A 24,852-nucleotide genomic window follows, 5' to 3' on the forward strand; every position below is an offset into this window, starting at 1 on the left:
AATTATGAACATTTTTAATAGTGTTACTGGGTTTTGCACAAGCACACTATATTTAGCTGTACCTCAACCAGTCCTGCGCTCAGACACACCCAAGGCAATAAACTGCCCAGTGTGTACTTGCTACTACCATCACTTCAAGGTGGAAACTATTAATGAGTTTTTCCGTTCTCTTTATGTCCTGGTATTATTGTCAGCTTTTCTTCTCTGTCTACAGATTACAGCTTTTCACCTGTCTTCTTGTGGAAGCTGGGCATTTGTATAGCCCTTGAGTAACTTTCGCTGCAGCCATCTCCTGGTAAGTCTCTAACCTTTATATACTCATACATGCTAATGAACACGGAACACCCAGCGTTATTGCACTGGCCCTATGACACTCTGTGCTACTTGATGTCTCTCTTCTTTCTTCTTGAGATTGCCATAAAGATTGCACCTGTGCTCCTGCATGTACTTAGGCACACCACAGCCTCTGAATAATGTAGACTAATAGAAAAGACTTCAAAGAATCATAACACAGTTTTAAAGGGCTGGAAGGAGAGGCTGATGGGAAATGTTATAAGAATTCTACGTTTCCTGCTTAGCTAAGCAGTAATTTAGAAGGACATGTAAACTATGTGCAAGTATTTCAAAGAAAACAAAAAGAAAACAAAAGCTACGCACACTGCCCTGATGCTGTAGACAAAGAGCAAAGAAGGGAGAGGCTTGCAGCAAATCATCTGCTCGAGTTTGTCATTTTTAGGCACTCAGACACAGGGTGAGAAGGGTAATGAAAATATTTAGACAGATTTGGATGTTATTTGACAGAAGTAAATGCAAAGGGAAAGAAGGTAAGTGGTTTAGCAGTGACCTGAGCAAGTCATTATGTGATTGAAATCAATTACCCAGGAGCTTATTAGCCAAAGAGAAAAAATGTCCATCCGTCTTGTGCTGTGGCTATTCTATTCGATCCCTATCACACATCAAATCAAAACACCAACTTTCAAAGCCGCTGAAGGGTTCACACCAGACTGTTCTTTCTGATTTTCCAGAGCAACTGTTCTTGCCAGGCCAATGAAGCTATTGGTGCAAGGGGAATCAGTGATCAGCAGACACCACAGTTGTCTTGACAGTTGGAACTGGAAAGAAACTATTGAATTCTAACATTTCATAAATCAAATGTACGCTGCACTTTGACCTCGTCTCCTAATAATTAGGATAGAGAAAGAAAGAAGGAGGATTTTGAAAAGCATCCATACTATTTTAGGGTGAGACTCAAGATTCACAGTCATTGACCCAGAATGGTTCAAGTGGGACTGCAGAAGTGCAACAGACTTTGTGCAAAACTTCCACAGGCAACAACAGAACAAAGCATTTAGTACAAAGTTCAGGGGCACGTATTGTATAACTGATGTGTCTGAACCCAACCTTGTTTATGGCACTAAGTGCTTGATTTGGCAAAGTGTCTGTGGGTATTTCAGTATCTCTGTTAGTCTGGTCATTAGGAGTCTATGTGCTACTGAATGTCACTTCCAGCAGAATAGGGATTAAATATTTAACAGTGTTAGGGACTTTTGAAAAGGCAGATCTTGGTTTTGAGATTGCAAGAAAATTACATGCTTAATAATAAATTAATTATTACTTTAACGATAAGAGAAAATCAATTATGCAAACTTCTCTGATTATTTCAAGGTAAGTAAGCACACAGACAAGCAGTTGACAAATGGAAGACAGAAGTAGAGGCAGTGATATATAATAGGAAAAATCTCCATAACACAGAGGTACATAAAAAAAATCTTTAATCCAATCATATCTATTTTAGGACACAGGGATTCCCCCCTTCTCAAGAGAATATTGCTATTCTTATCACGACCTTGCAGGCTGTAATCTTACCTAAATAACAATGGGACAGATGTTCTAGGAAAAAACCCCACTCTTTTATATTCATAACAAGTGGACTGCAAATAAATACGTTTCAGAGTGATAGAACGGGCTGACAGTCCGTGATTTGTCTGTAATCATCCAACACTTGCCTGGCCGTGAATGCCCAGAGCGTATAACAATCATGCACATTTTGAACACATACATGGAGGCTTGTACACTCATATACAGGTGAATAGTCATATTTGTTGTGACAATAGACAGATCTATGCACAAAATCAGGAATGTAGAGTCTCTCTCCTTCCTTTTATAGACACGCCTCTCCTTTCTCACTGCAGATTTCAGACTTTACAGGTGGAGCTTGAAAAGCAATGTAGCTAGCACGTGGGGAAAATCTACCCCTGCAGAGAAAGAAAATCTAAAGAAACCTGGAACAGTTGAAAAGCCAAGGGTTATCGTGTCTTACTGCTGGGGTAACAAAATTGCCTGCTGAACAGCACTGTTAGGCAATTTTATTGCTCTTATCGGCTGAATGATTTTGCTTGACGGAGGCTTGTCCTTTTGCACGGAACAGGCCTATCTCTTAGCCACTGCCTTTAGGCAAAACTTATGTGGATGATAGTCCTGGTCTCATTGCGGTTCTGACAGAAACAGCTCTTGGTTCCCTTGCCTCTCCATATTACGGGCATGAACCTGTCCTATTTGCCCAAGATGGGAAAGTTTGCAGTTGGAACAAAGATGAAGCCCAGGTGTTGATGGCTAGAGTTATCGTCAGAACTCCTAGAATGTTGAGTAGAAATCCAGCTTTGGCCTAGAATTATAAAAGAGAAGTGTTATTAGTTGAACTGAGTACTTTTTTCCTTCCTTGCTGATTAGGATTGTTTGCATGGTTAGATTTTCTCATTGGCTTTTTTTCACAACTTTGTCAGAACTTCATCAAATTACATTTAAGCTGGTTTTCTTCACAAATATAATTTGTATTAGCGGAAAATGAGTTTACATTGGATAAAACTCTTAAACTAGAAGTCCTGAAATCCTTTTAATCCACTTATGTAGGACTTTATCTTCCGACCTGGCATCTATCTCTAATATTACATTGGATTTTTTCCTGGATCAATTATAAATTACAACAGTTATCAAGAGACATGGCATCCTTGTCCACCTTTCCTTAACACAGTGATAAACTGCATCAGGGCAGTCTAGTGAGATGTGCTAGGCTTTCCCCTAGTCCCTGCAGAAGGACGGGCCAGATGATGGGACTCTGACATCCATGTGACCTGCGTTTGGGCTTTCTGAACAGTTAGACATTGCCTTTTCTCATTGACAGCAAACTCTTGTTGGAATATCTTCAAGAGGCCTTGGCTGCTCTTTAAAAGCTCAATAGCACCTTTATAAGGCTCCGAGAATATATTAGAGTCAGCGTGATCCTTTATTAATTCACACACGTATGGTCTTTCCATTTGCAGTAAGCTGAGTACAGTGAGTTTTCTAACATTCTTCTGAGAAGAACAAATATTACAGAAAGGAAAGACTAAAACTAGTGATGAAAATTCTGAAAAGAATGTGCTTTCGCTCACCATATCTATAACCTTGAGTTGTCCATATGAGAAGACAATGGCGTTTGGAGGAGTGGCCACTGGGAGCATGAATGCCAATGATGCAGAAAGCGTACAGGGCAGCATGACATAGAGTGGATTGAGGCAGATCGCTTCAGCCTATGCAAGAAGGGAGAGCAAAGATCATGGTTTTGATATTAAAAAAATGCATAGAAATCTTTTGGCAGAAGACTGACTGTATTTGTCCATGTCAGAAACCTCGTTCTTTCACAAACACTGCAGCCACTCATGGTTTGGTTCTGCTTTAGAAACTTCTGGCCAATGTCTTTATGCAGCAAATGCAAGAATTGATTTTGTGGCCAGTGCTTTGTGTTCCTGACTGTGGAATCTGATCACTGCTGTAGTATAAATTAATAATAATGGTTGTATTCAACTCTAAAACCAGGAAAAAAATGTAAAGTGGCTTCAAACTGGTTAAGAACAAAATTAAATTATCAGAGGAAACGTGGTATCCCGAAGCTCTGAAGGTGAGCGTATCAGTTTAGGGGTTAGCTGGAGTCTGTGGCCTATGCAAAAAGATTTTGGTGGACCGTATTCTAGTTTCTATCTGGAACCAGCTTTTCATGCTGCAGAACTATGTCTACCCCAGCAACAAGAATCTCCTGTGGAAATGCAAAAGTCTGAATTAGGTCATAGAGCTCGACTAATGCTATCACCTTCAGAGACTTCTGGAAGGCTAGTGGTCGGAGTGACATACAGTAATGGAATGTTGCAGGGAAGCAAAGGCTGCTGCTGTTGCTGTCCCTATGCAGAACAAATAGGAAAAAACAAATACAGCTGGCAGTGACCTCATGAGGTTGTTTAGGCCAGAAGGTGAAGTCTAATATGCCAATGAATTTAATCCCTTTACTTTTCAGCAGCAATGATTTTAGAAAGGTTGAACTAAGCACTGTGTGTGTGAATATATACGCATGCACATACATATGAGTCTATTTTAAGTTCTGTATTCCTGACTGGACACATGAACCAGTGCTTGGCTCTGTAAGCCAGTTAGTTTTTATAACTAGAGCAGATGTATGCTTGGAGAAGAGTTAAAAGCCATTCTTCTAAAAGTATTTTGAAATGCTGGGACTTACCATTGAAGCCAGAATAGGGAGAAAGAGGGTAGTGGTGGCCACATTGCTGGTGCACTCAGTGAAAGTAGCGATGAGGAGACACAACAGGAGAGCAATAGCTGGGTGAGGGATTTCCTGCAGAGGAGTCAGTTTGCTACCTAACCATGCAGACAGACCGGATTCCTGTAACAGAGGAAAGGGCTCTGTAAAGGCAGTAGGCTGGAGAAGAAATAGCCACAACACAGCCCAGTTGCATTTGTCCTAACAGTTCTGCCTTCCCTTCTCATAGGAGTTCTCATACAGACTGCTCTCTGTAGAAAACATGTAAGCTGCAATGCTCATAGACAAGATAATTTGGCAGGTTAGATAAAAATAAACGTTCTTTCCCTTTCACAGACTTCGAAAGAAGAACATACATTTACAATACATTATTGATAACAAACAATTATTTCTCTGTTCAGGCCATTAGTTGTCCACGACCAATATTTGGGACTTTTTTTTTTTTTTAATCTAACAAAGAAAGATCTTTGAACTCACTTTCTAAAATACTTCCATATATCTTAGCAGATATATTCTAGCGATTTGATGTAATTTCATCACATTGTCTGAGATCTTGATCAACAATCTGAACCTTTTCATACCTTTCATCCTTCTCAGTTACTGAAAAATGCCAGCATCTTCCCTGTCATTCTGGACTGTAGTTTGGGCATCACTATTTATTCAGCTGTTCTTCTCAAGAGAACAAATCCTAACTGTGCCTGTCTTGCTGCTTCATGCATTATGGCCCAACTTTCTTACTGGTTTTGCAAGCAACCTTCTTCTTCATGTCCTCCCTATTTCATATCTTGTTTACTTCAGCCTGTCTCTTCCGACATTGAAAAGTGCCATCTCCCGGGAGGGTTGGAATCTATCATGAAAGGACTAGACTAATTGTCTGTCCTAGGGCAGGATAGCCTCTACCTAAATTATTACAGATAGATGTTTTTCAAACTTGTTGTTAAAAATCTCTAGCAACAAAGTTTCCAAAAATCTCCCCAGATAATTTTTTCAAGTGCTTAACTATCATTACAGTTGGAACATTTTCCTACTGCTTAACCTAAACCTCCTTTGCTGCAGTTTAAGCCCTTTAGCACCATCAGAATATATAAAAAAAAAGTATACTAGCTTCCTTCCTGCAGCAGCTTTTATGTTTTTGATGACTTATTTTAGAATAAATTAATGTAATTTCTTGCATCTTTCCTTTTCCAAACATGTTTCCCAGAGATCTGAACATTCTTACTACCTTCCTCTAAACTTTCTTCATATAGCCCACATGTTGTTGAAGACTGATATCCAAAACTGAATACATTACTGTTCTTGAAGACTTACTAGTCCTGAGAGGAAGGATCGTATTTTACATGTCTTATGTATGAGGGTCCTACCTATAGTTTCCAGTTTGCTTTTTTCTCAGTAGCAATATAAAACTATTGACAAGAATAGGGTGTATGAGCAGCTTTAAAACGTTCAGTTGTTTCCACATCTTGCATTTGTGATATGTGGTTATTTCTTCTTATTTCTCATATTGAATTGCATCCTTGTTTTCTAGAAGCGCTTTTCCAGGTCATTGTGATCTTTGAATTCTAAACTAGTATTTCCAGCACTTGAAGCCTTTTTTCAATTTGTTACTGCCTATAGATATGATAAATGTGTTGTCTGTTCTATCATCTAAGTCATTACTGAAGAATAATTCGTAGCACTGGACTCCTGGCAGATACCTGCAGAAGTACATCAGCACATCCTCCAGTCTGACAGCCAGACATTTTTATCTGCTCCTGAAGGTTCTCTAGGTAGTTCTACATTTCTCTCCTAGTAGTTTAATTTAAATCATGTTTCCATAAGTAGTTTGTTTGAAATAGTTTGGAGAAACATCCTGGGCACATTATCTCCTCATGCTCACCACATCAATTAAGTTTTATTTAATAGAACCTTTAATGTGTTGGGGTAGTTTCTTAATCATCCATTTTTCTAGAAACACGGTTAATCATGATGCCTTGACTGGTAGTACCGTCCCAGTATAGGCAACAATAAAGATTTGTTCTAATCACAGGACTCCTCCTAAGGATGGTGAAGTCTGTCCTACAGCCACCAGCTGAAGAAATGCGCGTTTGGTGCTACCAGCATGCCCTCTTGTGTTCTGGGAGAGCACGCCTGGAGAGGGAGATGCAAAACACCCAGGAAGACACAAATACCAGGTAAGCAGAGGAATGTTACCTCACTGCCTTTGGCTAAGGCAAAGCCACCTCCCAGCAGAAACACGATGTTCCATGGCATTTTCTGGTGAACTACTTTCCAGTCCAAGAGAGCTGGAGGTGCTCGGACCTTTGACTTGCCACCTAAAATCCAAAAAGATTTTGTAAGCCATATGGCATCCTCCAAAGAAAGGAGGACTTGGTGGGAGGTGAGTTTAGTCTGACCATGAGGAAACACTTCTGCCTGCAAGGTCAAGTAGACTGTGGAATTATATCCTAAAGCAAATGATGAGAGCCTCACTAATGAAGATTTTTAAAAGTTGACTTGCAAAAATACTAATAAATGATCTGTAGCTGCTCCGAGAGGCATAGTAGAATACAGGTAAGAGTGAGTTTAAAGTATGGCAACATATCTACAGAACTGTATGTGTTTCTGTTAAGCCATGTATTCTCTCCTGCAGATTCCAGCTTCAGAAATTTTACTTACATGTACACACTATATATGTGTAGTGTGTACAGACTATATGTGTATACTAGTGCCTGGAACACTGCTGGGATAAATTTCCTCCTTAGTTAAACTACAAGAACCAGAGAACTTTCATGAGATACATGCCTTGCCTAGCCTAAAGCATACAGCTGTAGCTATGCAGAAGGAGCAGTTTGAATTGAAATGTCATTTGTAAATCTAAAACTTCCTGTGTAACTATTCTGACAGCTGATTTTAGTTGCCTTCAGTAAACTCACCTGTTTGTTTTTTGTCTCCGTCATTGTTAGAAAAGTCGGAAGGGATGATGAACAGCAGAACTGAAATGAAGATGGCAACTGTAGCATCAGTGACATAGCTGCAATAGATCAGTCAGAAATTTAGTCTAGCTGTGCTTTAATTTTTATGAAATCTAGCCTACTTCATTTTTATTCAAAGTGGGAAAGTGGTGATACCTTGTACCGTTTTTGTTGAAAAGAACTGTTGCCCAACCTGGTATGAAACCAGGGTCTCTTGTAAACCAGAGTAGTACCAGTAGTATGAAGAGGATCAAAACTGCTATTTCTGCAAATTTCATGGAGCCCAGTTTCTTGCTCTCTTCCTTGATAATGTCATAGGCCCGTTGCTCCTTGGCCTTTGCAGAGGCATTTGCAGCACAACCAAAATTCTTCTGAAAACTAGAAGAGACAAAAAATATCAGAGAAATTTGCCACATATCCTCAGAAGTAAGAATTTAGATTTTATACTCATTCATATTGTCTTTTATATTTGCATATAGAAATGATATCTATTATTGTCACGGCAGTAGCAGCCATGGATGTTGGACAGTAAGTGCATTGCGCTGTGTATTGCCAAGATGATCAAAGAGGAGCTTCCTGCCCCTAAAAGCTCATGATCTAAATATAAATAGATGTGTGATCTGGATACATGGGGAAATAGTGACAATGTTAGGGTGACTGACAAGGCTATATGATCACCAGGAAGTAAACAGTTGGCAAAGTTTTTAAAATGACAGAAAAGGTGAATTTAAAAAGAGGAATTTGAAGACAAAAGTACCATTTCGGGTGTTACAGCACTCTTTTGATTTAAAATAATAGAGGCTGGGCATAAAATAAAAGTGACAGGCTAAGTATTAAAGAAGTAGGTAATGCAAGCCGGTTGTATGGGGTGATTAGCATCAGGAACTGGCACAATACTAATCCTCTAGGTCTGTAGCAATTCTCGTCACAAAGGTATTTACCAGCTATATGTAGAAATCAGTTTCATGGTTTGAAGCACAACAATTTTTCAGGACATGAAAGCAATGCTGCAGAACAGGTTATATGCAGTTAAAACTTCCTATTTCCATGTACAGAGTATGTTTAGCTGGGATTTGATCGGGTTCCTTGGAGAAAAAGTTGCAGTATTTTAACAGATACTTCATACGCTGGTCTGCTGGTCTCTGTTGTATGTGAGGACTTTGCCACTTGCTGTCTGACTTTCAAACGTAAACTCATCAATAAAAGTATCACCTGTGTTACAACATGTAATGAGTGCTTGATAACATGCCCCTCAGCTGGATTACAGCGTGTAAAGGGTACTTACTTAAAGCCCAAGTACAGTATCTGCAGCCAAATCCACGTCAAAACCAGTAACACGACCATGGTGGGGAAGGCAAAGGAGAACCAAGAGGCGAAGTTGATGATGTGGCCGTTTTTAGGAAAGAGCCTGTAACATGCAGATGGCTGTTAAGCTTCCAAAATTCTGCACCCTCTTTTGAATTTATGTAATGATTCAGAATAGTGGAGGTACTGTGAGGCCCACTAAGGGAGAGAAGCTAACTTCCTGACAAAAGTCACCAAATTGGTATTTTGCTTCTCTGTGTTGGCTGGCAGTCAGCTGTAGCAGAGTGATGCAGTTTAGTGGGTAGGTAATCCCAAATTCAACCAGACTTACTCATCAACTTGTCCTTGCAGTACCAGATTTGGTGTTGTCCCAGTCAGAGTTGCAATCCCTCCAATACTGGCTGAGTAACATATACAGAGAGACATTCCCTTGCAGAAATTCTTGTGTTTCTCCTCTAGCAGATTTTCATTTCTCTTTCTGTCTTCCTCAATTGTCAGGACGTGACTATCACCTAGGTCCCAAGACAGGAACAAAAGAGTTAGAGAAGCTAAGTTGGGTAGAAAAAAATCTTGTGCCTGCTGTAATTCAGTATTACCAGGCTAGGACACAATGGACTCAAAGCTGAAGGAGACAGATTTCCTCATTTTAAGGCTGGCATTGTTAATTGTTTGACCTTCTGTGCTTTTTCACTGGTTGTCTTGATACAGAGGAGTTTTTCAGAAGAAGAGGTTGAAACATGTGATAAAGTCCGAACATACTGCTGATGCTTCTTGGTGAACTCGGGCATTGTCTGAACTGCACATGGAGGGCAAAGAGGCAGGAATTCAGGGAGGTGCAACAGTCAGAGGAGTTGGACTGAAGGGAACTTGTTCTGTACCAGAACCTGACTGCCGGCACTGAGATTTACATTCAGAAACACCCGGGTCATCTCAAAGAAGGGAAGGGGCAAGGCAGCTGGTAAAGAGATGTTGTTGCATGATTGTATATTTTCGGATTAGAAAAATCATTTTAATCCCTAACCTTCTGGCATAAATAGGCCAGAAATTTTCCCTTGGAAATTCCCTATTATCTGCTAAGTTACACAGTAGATAATAACTGAACTAACATAAATATATTAGGGAAATAGCGACCCTAGTGTAAAGGCTTCAGCTAACAGAGAATTTATACATTTTGTCGTTTTATTGATTAGTTATCATCACTTCATATTTTCAATTTATTTCTAACTTCAGCCTAGTCAGTAGATCTTACTGTGCTTTTGTCTGGTTCATGCAAGAGCCTCATAAATGCTGTCTGATACAGTCAGGATGCTTTGGGTACATTCTTCTTTTAGAATTTACTAGCAACTATAATTACAGTGAAGAAGGGATCAGGTCATCCTCCATTATCCCAAAGAGAAAAACACCCATAACCCACTCACCTTTTGCCTCTGTTTCTTTGGAGCTATCTGGTTTAGTTGGCTCTTCCTGCAGTTCAAAGGCTTTATTGATGTTTTCAGATGCTTGGCTAGCTGTGCTAGTCTCTATTTCTGACTTGTGGAACTGCTCCAACACCGCTTGTGCTATTGGGACCATCATGGCAGTGGTGGCAGTATTGCTGATCCACATTGACAGGAAGGCAGTCACAACCATGAAACCCATGAGAAGTCTGAAATGAAAAGGTTTGGAAAAGCCAGTTCAGAACTCAGCACTGCAATGCCCTTTTTTTTTTTTTTTTTTTATTGTTATGGTTACGAATGCAGGGTTTGGAAAATGCTGAGCAATTCACACCTAGCCCTTCCTCTTACCCTCCTCGGCTTTGTGAATGACACAGTAAAAGTTAACTTATTTATTTATTTATTTATTTATTTTTTCAGTTTCAGAACATCCTGCTTTGACACTCTTATTACTAGGAAAGTAGAAGCTTGGAGCAAACAGTTTATCTGGTCGGTATCCTGCTTATTCTGCATGCTTCCGGGGAAGACATACCATTTCAATAACACATTTTAATGTATTATAATATATTTTGAAGAGGAATTGCAAGCTGAATTTGATCCCAAATGGCAGTTTAAGCCATAAGGAAGATGATCTCTTATTTTTGTAATTTTATCCCACCTCTGTCATTTAAGACTCTCTTCTTACTCATATAAAATTCTAATCCTTGTTTCAGTATTACTATGTTATTTGTCTCAAAATTATTCTTTAGATGAGATGTAGATTATATATTAGATGAAAAGAGCTTTATCTTGTATGCATTTTTATTCTATTGCTTTGTAATTTCCTTCAGTATTCCCTCTTATGATCTGAGACAAAATTAAATGGGGACATGTAGCTTCTGCGTAGCTTAAAGTTCTAGTCTGGTAAACATTTGCTGTTTTCAAAACAAACATCCCCATATTTTCTCTTCTCTTTGCAATCAGAGTAACAGTTAGAGAGTATATGTTTTCTGTGTTTCAGCTGTAGTCTTTCCTGATTGTCTAAAGCTGTGATTCTGGCCAAACCTAGCAGCACCCTTGTCTTTTCAGCGTTGACTTTCTTGTTACTATTTCTCCACCTAAAGGCATCTGGAATTCAGAAACGGTGCACCAGGTTTGTAACACATCGAAGGATCCCCATTTTCAAGGTTTGCTCAGGCACTAACTCGCTTCAACTGTAGAAAAGCATTTGTAGGATATGGTTTGCAGATTCACATGGGAGATTACAGGCAACTCTGAGATAGGAAGTAATGCCATAAAGTCCTTTATCACACCATGTTTTCACGTTTGTTACTCACAGGGCTGGTCTGACGCCAGTGATAAGCAAGACCCGCAGAGCAACGCGCTTGTGCAGGTGCCAATTCTCAATAGCAATGGCCATCAGCAGTCCCCCAATAAAAAGCATATTGGTGTCCTTCAGGTACTCCCGGCAGACCTGTAACATGGAACAAGGGAGAGAAAATAGTGACAAATAGCCAATGTTTAGAGAGGAGGCTCTTTCTGAGGGAGGATCTTGTCCCAAAGACATAAGCACCCAGTAACTATGGATGGTGTCTAAACAGTGAATTTGCTTTGATTTCAGATTACCAGCTCCACCCAGAGTTCACTCTTGGCTCATGCAAGTTCTGTTCCATGCGGAGGACAGCCAATTCCCTGTGTAACAGCAGTGCAATCCTCTCTTCTTCGCACCCCACTCTAGAAATCCCAGAATAAGAGAAGCGGACCAATAACCAAGTAGGCAAAGATGTACTTACTGTTGTGGAATCCATGATATTCATCAGTGGGAAGAGCAGGACAGGGAAGAGAGCTGTGACAGCCAACGGCAAGGCTTCCGTGCACCAGAACAGTGCCATCACTATGATAACATAACCACATTGGGCCTCCTGACAGAAGAAGAGTACATGCAGTCAGAACAGACTGTACATCTCACTTAGGCTTTGAGAAGGCAACAGCACATAAATGTATTCATTGCCTGATAAAGGGATTAGAGAAAAGATTATTTTCTGTCTTTCTCTCCCATCTATCCTCCTACCTATGCAGATCCTAATCAAATGGCAAACTATTCAACAACCTGGTCAGAACTGTGAGGAAAAGGTGGGGGCCTCCAATGGGCAACAATAAGAAACTTAGAAAAAGAAACGAATTGATGACTTTGAACCCTTCATGATAAGGGAGTGGCAGTCCCTGCACAGACTGCTTAGTTTTGCTGATGGTGGTATTTTTGTTTTATATATTTCTGTGTTTGAGCTGCAGAAATAGTTACTGATTCAGTCGAGGTTTCTCCACCTTTTTCTCCACATGTTTCAGGACACGGCCCAGATGAACCCCAACTAATTTCAACAACCTAGATCCCTCGTGATGTTATTACTTTTATCTATTTTTCACTGGATTTTAAGCTTAGTACAGACTTTGAAAGGCTTGCTGGTCACAGATCAGTGTCAGCTTCCACTGACTTTGTCTTTGCTTCTTTGAAGAAATTATGATCCCCTATTTCATGTTATTATTTTTCTGAGAAAACACTGATTTAATTCTGCTTTGGACACCACTCCAAATTTTATATAAAAATATTTAACTCCGCCCTTATACACTAGAAAGATTCAAAATGTCACAACAGATTTTCTTATGGCTGGGCTGATGAAGAAAGCAAGGAAGAGTGACACTGCAGGTTACAGCATCCTCCTCATTTTGGAACTAGCACAATAATGGGCACCAGCAAATTCAAAAAGAAGAAAGTGGTTGTGTGGTCTTAGATCAAGGATGTCCACTAAAATATACTGGACAGTATGAATGAAAATGTAGTGATGCTTACTGAGGAAACAATGGAAAGCTGGAAATTGTAATGGCTAGATTGAGGAGAATTAAACCAAGGAGCTGGAATAATGGCTAACAAGATCAAACTTGTGATGCTTTAGAACAGGCTCAGGACTTGTGAACATGGCATGGAAGTTACAGAGTTGGCAGAGGGGAGCTGAGCAGTCTGAAGGAAAGAAGAAGACAACAATCTAGGTGGTAAATTACCACAGCAGCAGTGTTGGAGAAGGAGATTCATGAAGAGATGAAAGGATGCCTTTTTGAGCCTTAGTCTTGAATGAGAGCAGTTAGAACCTTAATTATACATCCCATCAAGCACTGAAAGCAATTTTCCGTTTTGATGATCCTTTTTCTCCTGTTTTTGTAATTAAGAGATGCCAGTGAGTGCCTTTTGAGAGACCCTAGCAGAGCTTTGGAGCATATATCATAGGCACAGTGCTATTCTCTTCCAGCCTGCTATGACCAGGCTCTCAGCAGAAGCTGGAATAAGGCTTTTCACAATGTGTCCTGTAAGGACATTCCTCTGTGTTTTGACAAAATCTTTAGCACTGTTTGCTCTCATTTGTAATAGTTTAGTATCCAGTGCTGTGTCATTACAGGACAGGTTAATAGCTCAACAGAATAGAAAAATGTGAAATTCAACCCTGTAAGTTGTCTGCTTATAGCTCTGCATGCTGAGATACCAGCTTTTCCTGCTTAGCAGTACCACGATGCACAATTCTAACACCAGAAATCTTACAAATTGCAAAGGGAAAAGTCCAGGACATTTTAAATTCTTGTGTTGTAGCTGACTACATAGAAACCGGAGAGAGTAATTTTCAAAGAGGAACTGAACCAAGACTGACAAATCATTCCACAGGCAATACCAAGGACTTATTGTATGGTAACAATGACTCTGGCAAGTAAGTTTGAACTCGTGGCCTCAGGACACACACACACACAAATATCTCTCTTTCTGGCTACTTAGAACTTTTCTTATCCAGATCTCTTAACATCAGTAACTCTTTTGCCTGTGGAAAGTTAACTAGCAAAAAAATATTTTTTTCTGTTTTTCTTCTTAGTAAGCTTTTAAGTGATTATTTAAACTACTTTATTTGCATTTCTATATGGAATAGGAAGACATGCCCGATCAGTTACGTTTCACCTCGAGCCAGAGCCACCCTATCATTCCTTCTTACAATTGTCTGGTCATAACTCCAAAGTCTCTGATAACACTCAGAAAAAGTGCTGTGAGGAAGAAAGAGCTTTGGGACAGGCTGTACAAAAAAAGCAGGGAAGGGCTAGTGGAGGAAAAATGAAGCTTGGCTTAGAAAGTGGGAGTCAGCAGGGATCAGGAGACGAGCAAGCAGGCAGAGACCAGAGGAAAGAGCCAGGATTTGACATCCAAAGACCAGTGACAGGAGAGGTAGATTGAGACTTGCTGTTTAACGATGCTGGGACTCTAATAAGAGACCTGAAGACCAGAGATTAGATCTGTCTGCACGAAGAGATTGAGAGTGCAAGAAATAAGCCAGAGTAAAGAAGCAGAACCTGGCAGTCTGCCCGCTCACGGTGCTGTATTTAAGTGATCAGTGTCTCAGAAATACCTGCCCCACTACTACAGGTCTTTGTAGCTAACTTTTTCTGAAGGAATCCTAAGCAAGATGTCTTCCAAAACTTGACATTTAAAATTTTAAATTAGCTGGAAAGATTCTTACAGAAATATGCTAAAAAAAAAGAGTGAAATACATATTATTTTATTCTTATGTATCAGACTGCTTTGTGCATCTACCCAAGAAAAATGTCTCTTCCATCTGGCAACGACAACAAGAAAAAAATTAAAATAAGATGCGGACTGGATATTTTTAAAAAATCAGAAGGGGGAATAAAATTGAACCTTAGATTCACACGTATGAGCTTCAGCATAGAAAATCCTTTGCTAAATCAGTAAGATGCAAAGCAGAAGTTACAAAATCGCGTGTCACTGAGCATTCTTCTAGCGTATCCAAGCACAGATGTACCTGTTCATCCATCTGCGTCCTATTGCTTTTATATTCCCCCACTCTCAGTAGTCAAAGGGGTCAGGGAAAAAAGATCTTCAAGCAATAAATGAAGGAGATGCCTCTGAGAGAGAATCTGTGTGTTCCCTTCAGCTCTGTCCCTTAAAAGGAAAAACTCTAAGGAGAGATTTGGAGATTTGGCTCTCAAATTCAGTTTAAAAAGTTCTTACCTTGGTAGGAACAGCCAGAGGCAGAGGAAGAAACAAAAGGGGTACAAGCACTATGATCAGGTATTTCCTGAAGGCCAGGATCATCTGCAAGAAGCCAGCCATGGTGCTGGAGCTAGCCCAGTGCTGAAAGGCCTGAGCTCTGCTGCTGGAGACTATATAAACATGCAGGAATATTAACCATTGACCTCAGGAGGTTGGGTGTTGTTTTTGGAACTGTAATCAGAGCAAGAAGGAGGAGAACAAAGAAGGGAGGGGACAGTAAAAGAGTGTCAGACCAGGGACTTTCTTAAGACAATCTTCCTGATAACTGATAAAACCTGGAGTGAATTAACTCCTTGTGGACCGAGTAGATTTATTAAAAGCATCCTGAAATGACCTACACTATTTTTAAAGAATATTGATATTTTGGTCTTTAATAATGCCTGCTTTGAATAGGTACCGTTATTCCTCCTACAGAAAGGAGAAACTGCTCCCTCCATAATAGGGTGAAAATTGTTTTAAAAATATGCAGAGTACTGAAAAACACATCGGCATCTGTAATACTTAAATACAGAGATTAGAATCGTCTGTGCAAAATGTCATATAAACATCACCGTGTTTGCTGAGAAGTTGTTTGGGTAGCAAAATCCGCTAAAGCAGAGCTCAGGTCACCAGATGCCACATCAAGTCCCCATGCAGAAAGGGGCTTCCAGGCCACCTGAGATCAGGGACAACTGTTTTTGTGTGGTCTAAGGACGACCCTCATGACAATTCCATTTGCTTATACTCAAAGAGCAACAGGGAAAATGTTAAAGTCTGGTCAGAATGCGGTTCCTCCCAGGTGGCAGCCTAGTTTAAGAAAGGCTTAGGGCCAAAGAGGGAACCTGGTAACTCATTCTGGCATAGCCTGTGAGATCTCAGTGGATTGGGAAAGACTTGGCTACAGTGCATCCCTTTGCAGACATTGGGCTTTTTTTTTTTTTTTTTTCACCTTTCTGATCTTTCAGGTTTATAGATTTCAGCTTTGGTAGCTTGCAGGGTGCATTGGGAAAAAAAAAAAAAAAAAAAGAAGAAAAATAAAGTGCTACTGGGAAGTTACTGGCAATTCTTGTTCCAGTTGCAAGAAGCTTCCAAATACACAAGCAGTGAATTATTTGGTTCTGTAAATACACAGAAACGGAACTAAAGTTTTTCATTTCACAGGGAGTGTCTTGTTAATGTTCCTCTGATGTCTTTATGCATGCAAACACACACTTCAGATAACGATGATAACATTTCCATTTTATTGGTATAAATTGTCTCAGCTCTGTTTATAGCTTATTCAAGCAGAGAGAGAGAGAGAAAGTGAAGCACAGACATTAGGGCATCTGATGTCAGCTCCACAAAGTGCTTCTGCTGTTTCTCTCCCTCAGCCCTTTTCTGCTGGGACTTGCTTGCTTTCAATAACATGCGTATGACTGAAAAACGGTGGGGTGTCGCTTGCCAGAGCTGTAAACTCACAGCTCTCTTGCAAGCTTGATTTAGGCATATTGCTCACAAGAAACATCATCGTGTTGCCTAACTGCCAATCCTGAGCTTTAGCATTTCACCCTTGGTGCAAAAAAGACTGAGAAAGAGCTTTCAAATGAATTATACACACACACACACACACACACACACACCCATATTTTTGCATCCCCTCAGTGTTGAATTAGTGTCTGGAAAGGTCCAGTCATTTTTTCTACTTTCTACTCTTATATCCTAAGGTTGTAATGAAAATCTAAAAGGAAACCTCATGTTCACATCTCTGTACCGTGAAGGCTGGCTCCCAGCTGCAGCCTTGCCTATGGGATGTAAATAATAACGCAGAAGGGCCTCAGCTAACAAACCGTGCCTGTTCTTTAAAGCAGCAGGTCCGCAGAGGTTTTTCCACTGCTACGTGAGTCCTGTTGCTTCCAGAGATGCTCTGAACGAGCTCTCTAAGCGTGTTACTGCAAAATGGATTGTTTATGTCTTCGGGGGGAATTTGTTAGAGCTTCACCTGTAGCCCATTAACATTCCTTCAGTGTTGTCAAAGGAGTGATGGCAATTTACATCAATCTGGAACTACTCCAGTTTATATAAACGGGTTAATCTAGAACTCTGAATTGTGTTATTTGAATTTAAAGGACAACTTGGTCTTTGCTTACTGACTTGCTCTTTGAGGCAGACCAAACCTAACAGGAAACCTAATAGCACAGCCAAAACCCCTTGTGTGTTACAGCTTGTAAATTATTTTGTCCTTTAGAAGAAGTATCTTCTGATGTGCTGTGAATTAATAGAAGTGACACTGCAAACTAAAGCATTTCTCAGCTCCTAGTGCATTTAGAATGTTGGTTATATCTCTTCCTTTGTTTGGAGGTAAGGAAAAAAACCCAGCAAACAACAGGTTTTAAGTTTAAATATCGTTAACCATCAATAAATAACACAACGGGGCTTGAAAACTGCATGTTTACCAGGGATGCGGCAGCCTGGGCTCAGGTTTACCGGGGATGCAGCAGCCTGGGCTCAGGTTTACCAGGGATGCGGCAGCCTGGGCTCAGGTTTACCGGGGATGCAGCAGCCTGGGCTCAGGTTTACCAGGGATGCGGCAGCCTGGGCTCAGGTTTACCGGGGATGCAGCAGCCTGGGCTCAGGTTTACCAGGGATGCGGCTCCCTGGGCTCAGGTTTACCAGGGGTGCAGCAGCCTGGGCTCAGGTTTACCAGGGATGCGGCTCCCTGGGCTCAGGTTTACCAGGGGTGCAGCAGCCTGGGCTCAGGTTTACCGGGGATGCGGCAGCCTGGGCTCAGGTTTACAGGGGATGCGGCAGCCTGGGCTCAGGTTTACCGGGGATGCGGCTCCCTGGCCGTAACGCGACGCAGAGCCCGTCCCTTCCTCCTCCTCCGAGAGGAAGAGCTACGACCAGGCCCAAACCCCCTCCCCGGTCCCCCGGGGCGGAGCCGGGGCTCGTCCCGTCCCGTCCCGTCCGTCGCCGGGCGGGGCGCGGCGCTCCCCCGCCCCCGCCGCCATGGCCGCCCCGCCGCCCGCCCGCCGCTGCCCGCCGCTGCCCGCCGCCGAGCCTCTGCTCTTCCTGGCCACCCTGGCCCTCGGCCTGCAGGGCCCGCTCGCCACCCAGTACCTCTGGGACCGCCTGGGGGCCGAGCGCGGGTACAGCGGCCCCAACGCCACCAGCCCCGCCGGCTGCGGGAACGGCAGCGCCGGCAACGAGACCCTGCGGCAGGTGGGGACGGGACCGGGGGGGACGGGGACGGGACACAGACACACAGACAGACAGACACACACAGACACACAGACAGACACACAGACACAGACAGACACACACAGACACACAGACATACAGACACACAGACACACAGACATACAGACATACAGACAGACACACAGACATACAGACACACAGAGAGACAGAGACACAGACAGACACACACACAGACACACAGACATACAGACACACACAGACAGACATACAGACACACAGACATACAGACAGACATAGACACACAGACATACAGACACACTGACACAGACAGATATACAGACACACAGACATACAGACAGACACACACACAGACATACAGACACACACACAGACATACAGACACACACACAGACATACAGACACACACAGACACACAGACATACAGACACAGACACAGACACACAGACATACAGACACGGACACACAGACATACATATAGACAGACAGACACACACACACAGAGACACACAGACAGACACACACAGACACACACAGGTACAGAGAGACACAGACACACAGACACAGACACACCTATACACAGACACAGACACACAGAGGCACAGACAGACACACCTATACACAGACACAGACACACGACTCAACACACAACCGGGGGTGCTGCTGCCGCCCGGCGGGGAGGGGGGCTCCAGGGTGGTGTTGGGTGCTGGTGGCCTCAGGGTCCCGTTTCTCTTGCAGGAGGTGGAAGCGCTGGTCTCCCGCTGGAACCTCTGTATCAACCTGGGAGGGTTCTTCATCGGGCTCTTCTCCGTGACGCTCTTGGGCCCATGGAGCGACAGCGTGGGCCGCCGGCCGGCGCTCGTCCTGCCGGCGGTGGGTATGGCCGTGCAGGCGGCCGTCTACCTTCTCGTCATGTACCTGCAGCTGCACGTTGCCTACTTTCTCCTTGGACGCGTCTTGAGTGGCCTCCTGGGAGACTACAACCTGATCCTGGCCAGCTGCTTCGCCTACGTGGCCGACAGCAGCGACCAGCACAGGCGGACCTTCCGCGTCGCTGTGCTCGAGGCCTGCCTCGGCGTGGCGGGCATGCTGGCCAGCATCGGCGGTGGCCAGTGGCGCAAGGTGCAGGGCTACATCAACCCCTTTTGGCTGGTGCTTGCCGCCAGCCTGGCGGCCGCTCTCTACGCCACTTTCTGCCTCCAGGAATCGGTGAAGCAGCAGAAACCGGCCAAGCTGCTCACGCTCAGCCATTACAGGGCTGTCTACAGGCTGTACACGGCCCCGGAACACCGGAGCTCCAGGCGGAAGCTCGCTCTCTACTCCCTGGCTTTCTTTCTACTTGTCACTGTGCATTTTGGAACCAAGGACCTCTTTGTTTTGTACGAGCTTGGCTCCCCTCTCTGCTGGGCTGCTGAGCTCATTGGGTACGGCTCAGCCGCCAGTTACCTGACTTACCTGAGCAGCCTGGCAGGGCTACGGCTGCTGCAGCTCTGCCTCGGAGACACCTGGGTGGCAGAGATAGGACTGATCTCCAATATTTCTGGACTGGTGGTGATTTCTCTTGCTACGACAACACCACAGATGTTTACAGGTGAATTCTTAAATCCCCGTATCGCAGGCTCTTAGCTCAGAGATGCCAGTAGATGCGGGAGGGCAGTGTGCTTCTGGGAGTTGAAGCACGTGGAGGAAATTCTCCCTCTGTTTCAGCCCGTTTACCAACAAAATTGGCTTGCTGACAGCAGGGCTGACCAAACACTGGAGTTTAAACTCCAACCATATAGTTCCTAGAATATGAAGTTTCCCAGAAGCTGTATGACACTGCAGACACAGACTAAAGTGCATGACGAGATGCAGGAGGGTGAATTGGCTTCTGAACAGAGCAGGGAGAAACTGCCTGGAGCGACAGCTTTCTGGGATTGACTTTGGAGACTGCTTTTTAGCTGAGCTTTCCCTAATGTGCTGTGTCTTGCTCACAGGTTATGGGATTCTGTTCCTTTCCATGGCAGCCACTCCAGTGATCCGATCCAAGCTCTCCAAGCTGGTCAGTGAGACGGAACAGGGTAAGGAGTTAGCCAGGATACTTAAGCCATGTCCTGAAACACTATCTTCTTGGAACATTCAAACCAATACTGCTTTGGGAGGTTAGGACTTCCCTGGCTCCTTTGGGCTCCTGTGCCCCTGCATTTACCTTCAGGCCCAAGGTAACGTTGGATTTTTTTCAGAATAATGGTAATTCATCAATTTAGACCTGCTGCATTTTCATGATGAGGACGAGGGAAGAAAAGCAAGATGGAAAGTATTGCATTCAAGCTGAGGACTAGTTGATTAATCCATCTGTTCATTTCCAAAGCTTTTACAAGGAGCAAAACAGATTATATAACAAGCAGAAAATAGCAATTTCCCTGACCATGACTGTTTTCTGTAGATCAGTAACAGTGGGAAGAAACCTAGTGTTGTTAGAGGGTTATATCATTGACCATGGTGAAAGATCATGGATAACCCGTAGGAGGAGCATATTTGCCTTTCTTCCAGTAATTTGTTTGAAGAGCTTGCACTTGCTGTTAAACACTGCAAAGGAATGTTTCTGCAGGCAGGCAGAGGGGAGGGGGAATCGAGGTGGGAAAGATCAGAAGGTGACTTTGCACAATTTGTGTTTCTTACATTAGAATGAAGGTGGCACATGCTTGATACCAGATTTATGATGGTAAATGTATAAAGTGCAGTCTTCTGCTGTACTTAATGTTTAACAAGCGATAAGATGTGCTTGGCAGTAAACAGATCTATATCACCCTGTCTAAAGCATTTACAATCCAGCTGATATATAATATTCCTGGTCACCTCTGGTGATACAAATTCTGGAGGTCGGTGGGCTGGTCCTGGCTGTAGAGAAGCTGAGCCTGACAGGTTTGGCCTGCCAGGCCAGCACAGCGTGCCTGACCCTGCTCCCAGCTCCTGCTCATCACGCTTGACAATGCAGACACCAGTTTTCTGATTGGGAGTGCAAACCCTTAGAAAGGTTCACAGAATCCCACTGAAGGAGGTGATGTGGTAAAGACATTTGCGGGCCCCATTAACCTCTTATATATCTTTTCCAGGTGCTCTTTTTGCTTCTGTTGCCTGTGTGGAAGGACTGTGTTCACTTGTGGCTGCAGGAGTGTTCAACTCTCTCTACCCTGCCAGCTTGCACTTCATGAGGGGATTCCCATTTCTCTTTGGAGCTATAATCCTTCTTATTCCAGCCGCTGTTATTGGGTAATTTACTTTAAATTTCTAAACTTTGCCATAGGACCTGTGAAATGTAATATGAAAAATACTATTTGCTGTACTTAGGATAGAGGCTCACAGTTTTTAAGGCATATTTTCAGTTATGATTATGAGAGGGTGTCTAGTGCCCCAGTAAGCAGAGGTGCAGGTCCATTTATTTTGGCATCTGAATCCTGGCGATAAACTTACAGCATGAGTAATGTAGCTGCTGACATTCAAAGCACTTCAGAGTCTTACTCCACCCTCAGAGTAGAATCCAAAATTGGAAGATCAATTTTAAAGTCCTTCTTTATGGAAGAGATGGAGCTCTTTTAGCAGTCTCTCTTCCTGTTGTTTCTCTCCTAATTAAAGCAAAAGTTGTGTCATAATAGAAAACCAATCCCTTGGTAAGTCCTGGGAGAGAGTGTTGGAATTTACAGAAGTGGTGCAACAGCTCCTGGCAGGGTCACTTTGTTCTGTTCCTTTGAAACCTAAAAACTTAATTCAGCGACATCTCAGTGTGCCTTTGTAGGTTCTAACTGTTCTTTCTTTCTTAGGTGGATAGAAATCTGGGACTCGAACCATGACTACAATCACTTCTCAGATGCTTCCCTGTCCCCTGCAGGTGGCTCATCAGCAAGTTAGCAACAAGGAATTGTCCATCTCGGCAGTGTCCATCTAAAGACCACTCTTTATTCTTCCCTTGAAGGACAGATTACTGTGGAGGGACACTTTGCTTGTCCTTACTAATTTGTAAATACCAAATAGTTGGAAATCATGGTTCTGACTACCAGTAGGAACTTGATTTGCAGATGTGAATGCCTCGTCAGCATTGTGTTGGCTCATCTCTCAGAGAAAACTCAAGAGACCCCAAACCAATCCAGAATAAAAGCTACTGTTGGCTATTTGCAAGGCTGGTTAGTGGTTTGGGATTTGGCGGGAAGGGAAGCTTCCGTGACATGCTTTTAGTGGTGAGAGAGAACTGAATTCTGGTTCAATTGCCAAACACGTTCCCCTCTGAGTACTACAGTGTGCAGCAGCTGAGCTGTTGGTGTGGGTAAGGCCTGGAGCAAAGCCAAAGCAGAGCTACCCAACAGTGTGCTGCTGTGGAGAAGGGTCTGTGCTCCGAATCAGTGTGTTGTCAATAAAAGTCATACAAACGTCACATGCCAGACTAGGCTCCTGCAGGAATCCTTACAATGAGCGGTAGTTTGCCACAGGAGTGCTATTGCCATCCTTATTGACCAAACTTGCTTTGGCTTTGCAAGTTAGAGGTGTCCGAGGGAGAAAATCTAATGCATGCAGTGCTTGTAGTGAGGAGTGCCAGTGGCATGTCCTGCCTGGCGGGATTTTGAAGCCCAGGATTTCAAAGCTACTTTTGAAAAGTAATAGCTCGTGTGAGAATGCTAAGGTGCAAGTGGGTGCCTTAATTGACAGTTGCCCAAACTGATGAAGTTAAGGCTAAAACTGACAAAATTGGGCCTCCCTAACTGAAGACCCTTAACGTTGTAAATTTGAGGCCCCAGCTGTGATGTGTGCCCTAGTATCATGAAATTACTGCTGTGCTCATGGCAGAGCCAGAAGCAGCCCTTCCTCATCAATACACAGTGCTGTTGGAATGAGCTGGTGTGAGGACAGGACTTAGTGTCTTTGGAGATAAAATCGTGCCCCAAATTTTTGTGTCAGTGACCTCACTTCTGCTGCCCTTCTTGGAATATGTTGATGCCAGCAAGCAAACCCCATGTTCACGGTACTCATAATGGTTCTTTTCAAACCATTAACCATATTGCCTCAATCCTATTTTCTTCAAAGAGCCATAAACAAGCAGTTCTGTGTACATTGCGTGGCACACAGTGTTCAGATGCATGCAATAATGTCCTTAACTGTGAAATTGCTTTGCAGACATGTTACTTTCAGAATGAATAAAGCCTCCATTTGCTTTTATGGTTCATAAAAAGATAGCTTTTCTCGTACAGCTATTGATGTAATTTGTCCTTGCCTAGTCTGTGCTTCTCTCACTTATTTTCATGCTTCTTCCTTTACTGAAGACTCTGCAGTAGAGAACCAGCAGCAGGAAGTCATCTGCCTTGTGGAGGGTGAGTGTGTGAGAGACCTGAGTAAGGAAAAATGCAGGTTTGGGGCTTGATTTGCTTGAACACCAGAGTAAAGCTTGCGAGAGTGCTTAGTCTGTAACCTGTCCTTCAATATGCAGGAAATGTGAAATGCTTATATAAGGCTTTGTGATAAAACCAGGAGAATTGGGTAGTGGAGAAGTAGGGAGGCTTTAAGAACTTGGTGTTATGCCACTTGATCCGTGTAGTTATGCCAGTGGACAGAGGCAGGAGTTATGTGTCTAAGCCCAGAATTAGCCTCCCTGAGGAACAGGGCATGCTGTGAGTGTTGCATTAGATGTTTGTAGCTGAACTGATTGTAAAGTAAGTCTTCTCTACCAACAGACTCCATGGACACCACTGCTAGCAGCTGCTCAGTGTTGTGTAGTGAAGTGAAACTTGTGTGCTGGCTCAGCTTTCCTGTTTGTGTCAGTGTGCTTGCAAAGGAGAAATTCAATAGGAACTATTATGCTCTATTAAAAAAAATTAAAACAAAGTTTTTCTAGGCTGTCCTCCGAAAACTACAACCATGAAGCAAAAATTCATGCATCGTGACTGTGGGCAGCAGGCAGTCCCTGGGGTGAGCTACATCAGTCCATGCGAAGATGAGTGTGAAGTGTGGGACACGCCAGAGAATGGTGCCTGGAGAATGTCAATTCTGCTGCCCCTTCAGAGGATGAGAAAGCATGATGGCAAGAGAGAGTAAGTGTGAGAAGGCTGCAGGGAGAGAGGTATGTGGCACAAACAGAAAAGAGATGAGGGTTTAGAGTATAAATCAGATTTATTTATAATGTCTGATAGAACAACTTTAAACACTCTCTGACATGACATAGCAGAGGAATAAGGAAGGGTGAGAACAGAAGAATTCAGTTCCTTGAGACTGTGTGTTCCAACAGGAAGGGGCTGGTTAGGGGAGGTTTTGTCAAGAGCAGGATGAGTTCATTAAGGTGAAGATAGCTGAATGATGGGC

The 24,852-nt window shown here is 42.9% G+C and overlaps 2 protein-coding genes across 2 annotated transcripts; one reads left to right on the plus strand and one right to left on the minus strand.

Annotated features, from left to right (window-relative positions):
- Window positions 1–2,533: 2,533 nt before the first annotated feature.
- Window positions 2,534–15,414, minus strand: SLC13A2 (solute carrier family 13 member 2). Its single transcript, XM_074922729.1, has 12 exons — window positions 15,313–15,414; window positions 12,047–12,175; window positions 11,591–11,727; window positions 10,262–10,486; window positions 9,173–9,361; window positions 8,822–8,944; window positions 7,693–7,914; window positions 7,498–7,595; window positions 6,776–6,897; window positions 4,547–4,708; window positions 3,432–3,569; window positions 2,534–2,665 (listed from the first exon to the last, which is right to left on the minus strand). The coding sequence occupies exons 1-12, from the start codon at window positions 15,412–15,414 to the stop codon at window positions 2,534–2,536; spliced, it is 1,779 nt and encodes a 592-aa protein (XP_074778830.1).
- Window positions 15,415–17,639: 2,225 nt separating this feature from the next.
- SLC46A1 (solute carrier family 46 member 1) lies at window positions 17,640–23,698 on the plus strand. The gene is made up of 6 exons (XM_074923239.1): window positions 17,640–17,670; window positions 18,173–18,531; window positions 19,267–20,119; window positions 20,505–20,588; window positions 21,624–21,780; window positions 22,329–23,698. The coding sequence occupies exons 1-6, from the start codon at window positions 17,640–17,642 to the stop codon at window positions 22,414–22,416; spliced, it is 1,572 nt and encodes a 523-aa protein (XP_074779340.1). The 3' UTR covers window positions 22,417–23,698.
- The last annotated feature ends 1,154 nt before the right edge of the window (window positions 23,699–24,852 follow it).

Source organism: Athene noctua, chromosome 19, assembly GCF_965140245.1.
Source record: "Athene noctua chromosome 19, bAthNoc1.hap1.1, whole genome shotgun sequence".
Classification (NCBI taxonomy): Eukaryota; Metazoa; Chordata; class Aves; order Strigiformes; family Strigidae; genus Athene; species Athene noctua.

Coding starts and splice junctions, on each gene's coding strand:
- SLC46A1 (XM_074923239.1), top strand. CDS start 17,640: ATGTTGGTTATATCTCTTCCTTTGTTTGGAG. Junction 20,120..20,504: donor AACACCACAGATGTTTACAG/GTGAATTCTTAA, acceptor TCTTGCTCACAG/GTTATGGGATTCTGTTCCTT. Junction 21,781..22,328: donor ATTCCAGCCGCTGTTATTGG/GTAATTTACTTT, acceptor TTTCTTTCTTAG/GTGGATAGAAATCTGGGACT.
- SLC13A2 (XM_074922729.1), bottom strand. CDS start 15,414: ATGGCTGGCTTCTTGCAGATGATCCTGGCCTTCAGGAAATACCTGATC. Junction 7,915..8,821: donor ATACTGTACTTGGGCTTTAA/GTAAGTACCCTT, acceptor TGTCTCTTCTAG/TTTTCAGAAGAATTTTGGTT. Junction 4,709..6,775: donor CCTTAGCCAAAGGCAGTGAG/GTAACATTCCTC, acceptor CCTCTGTTACAG/GAATCCGGTCTGTCTGCATG.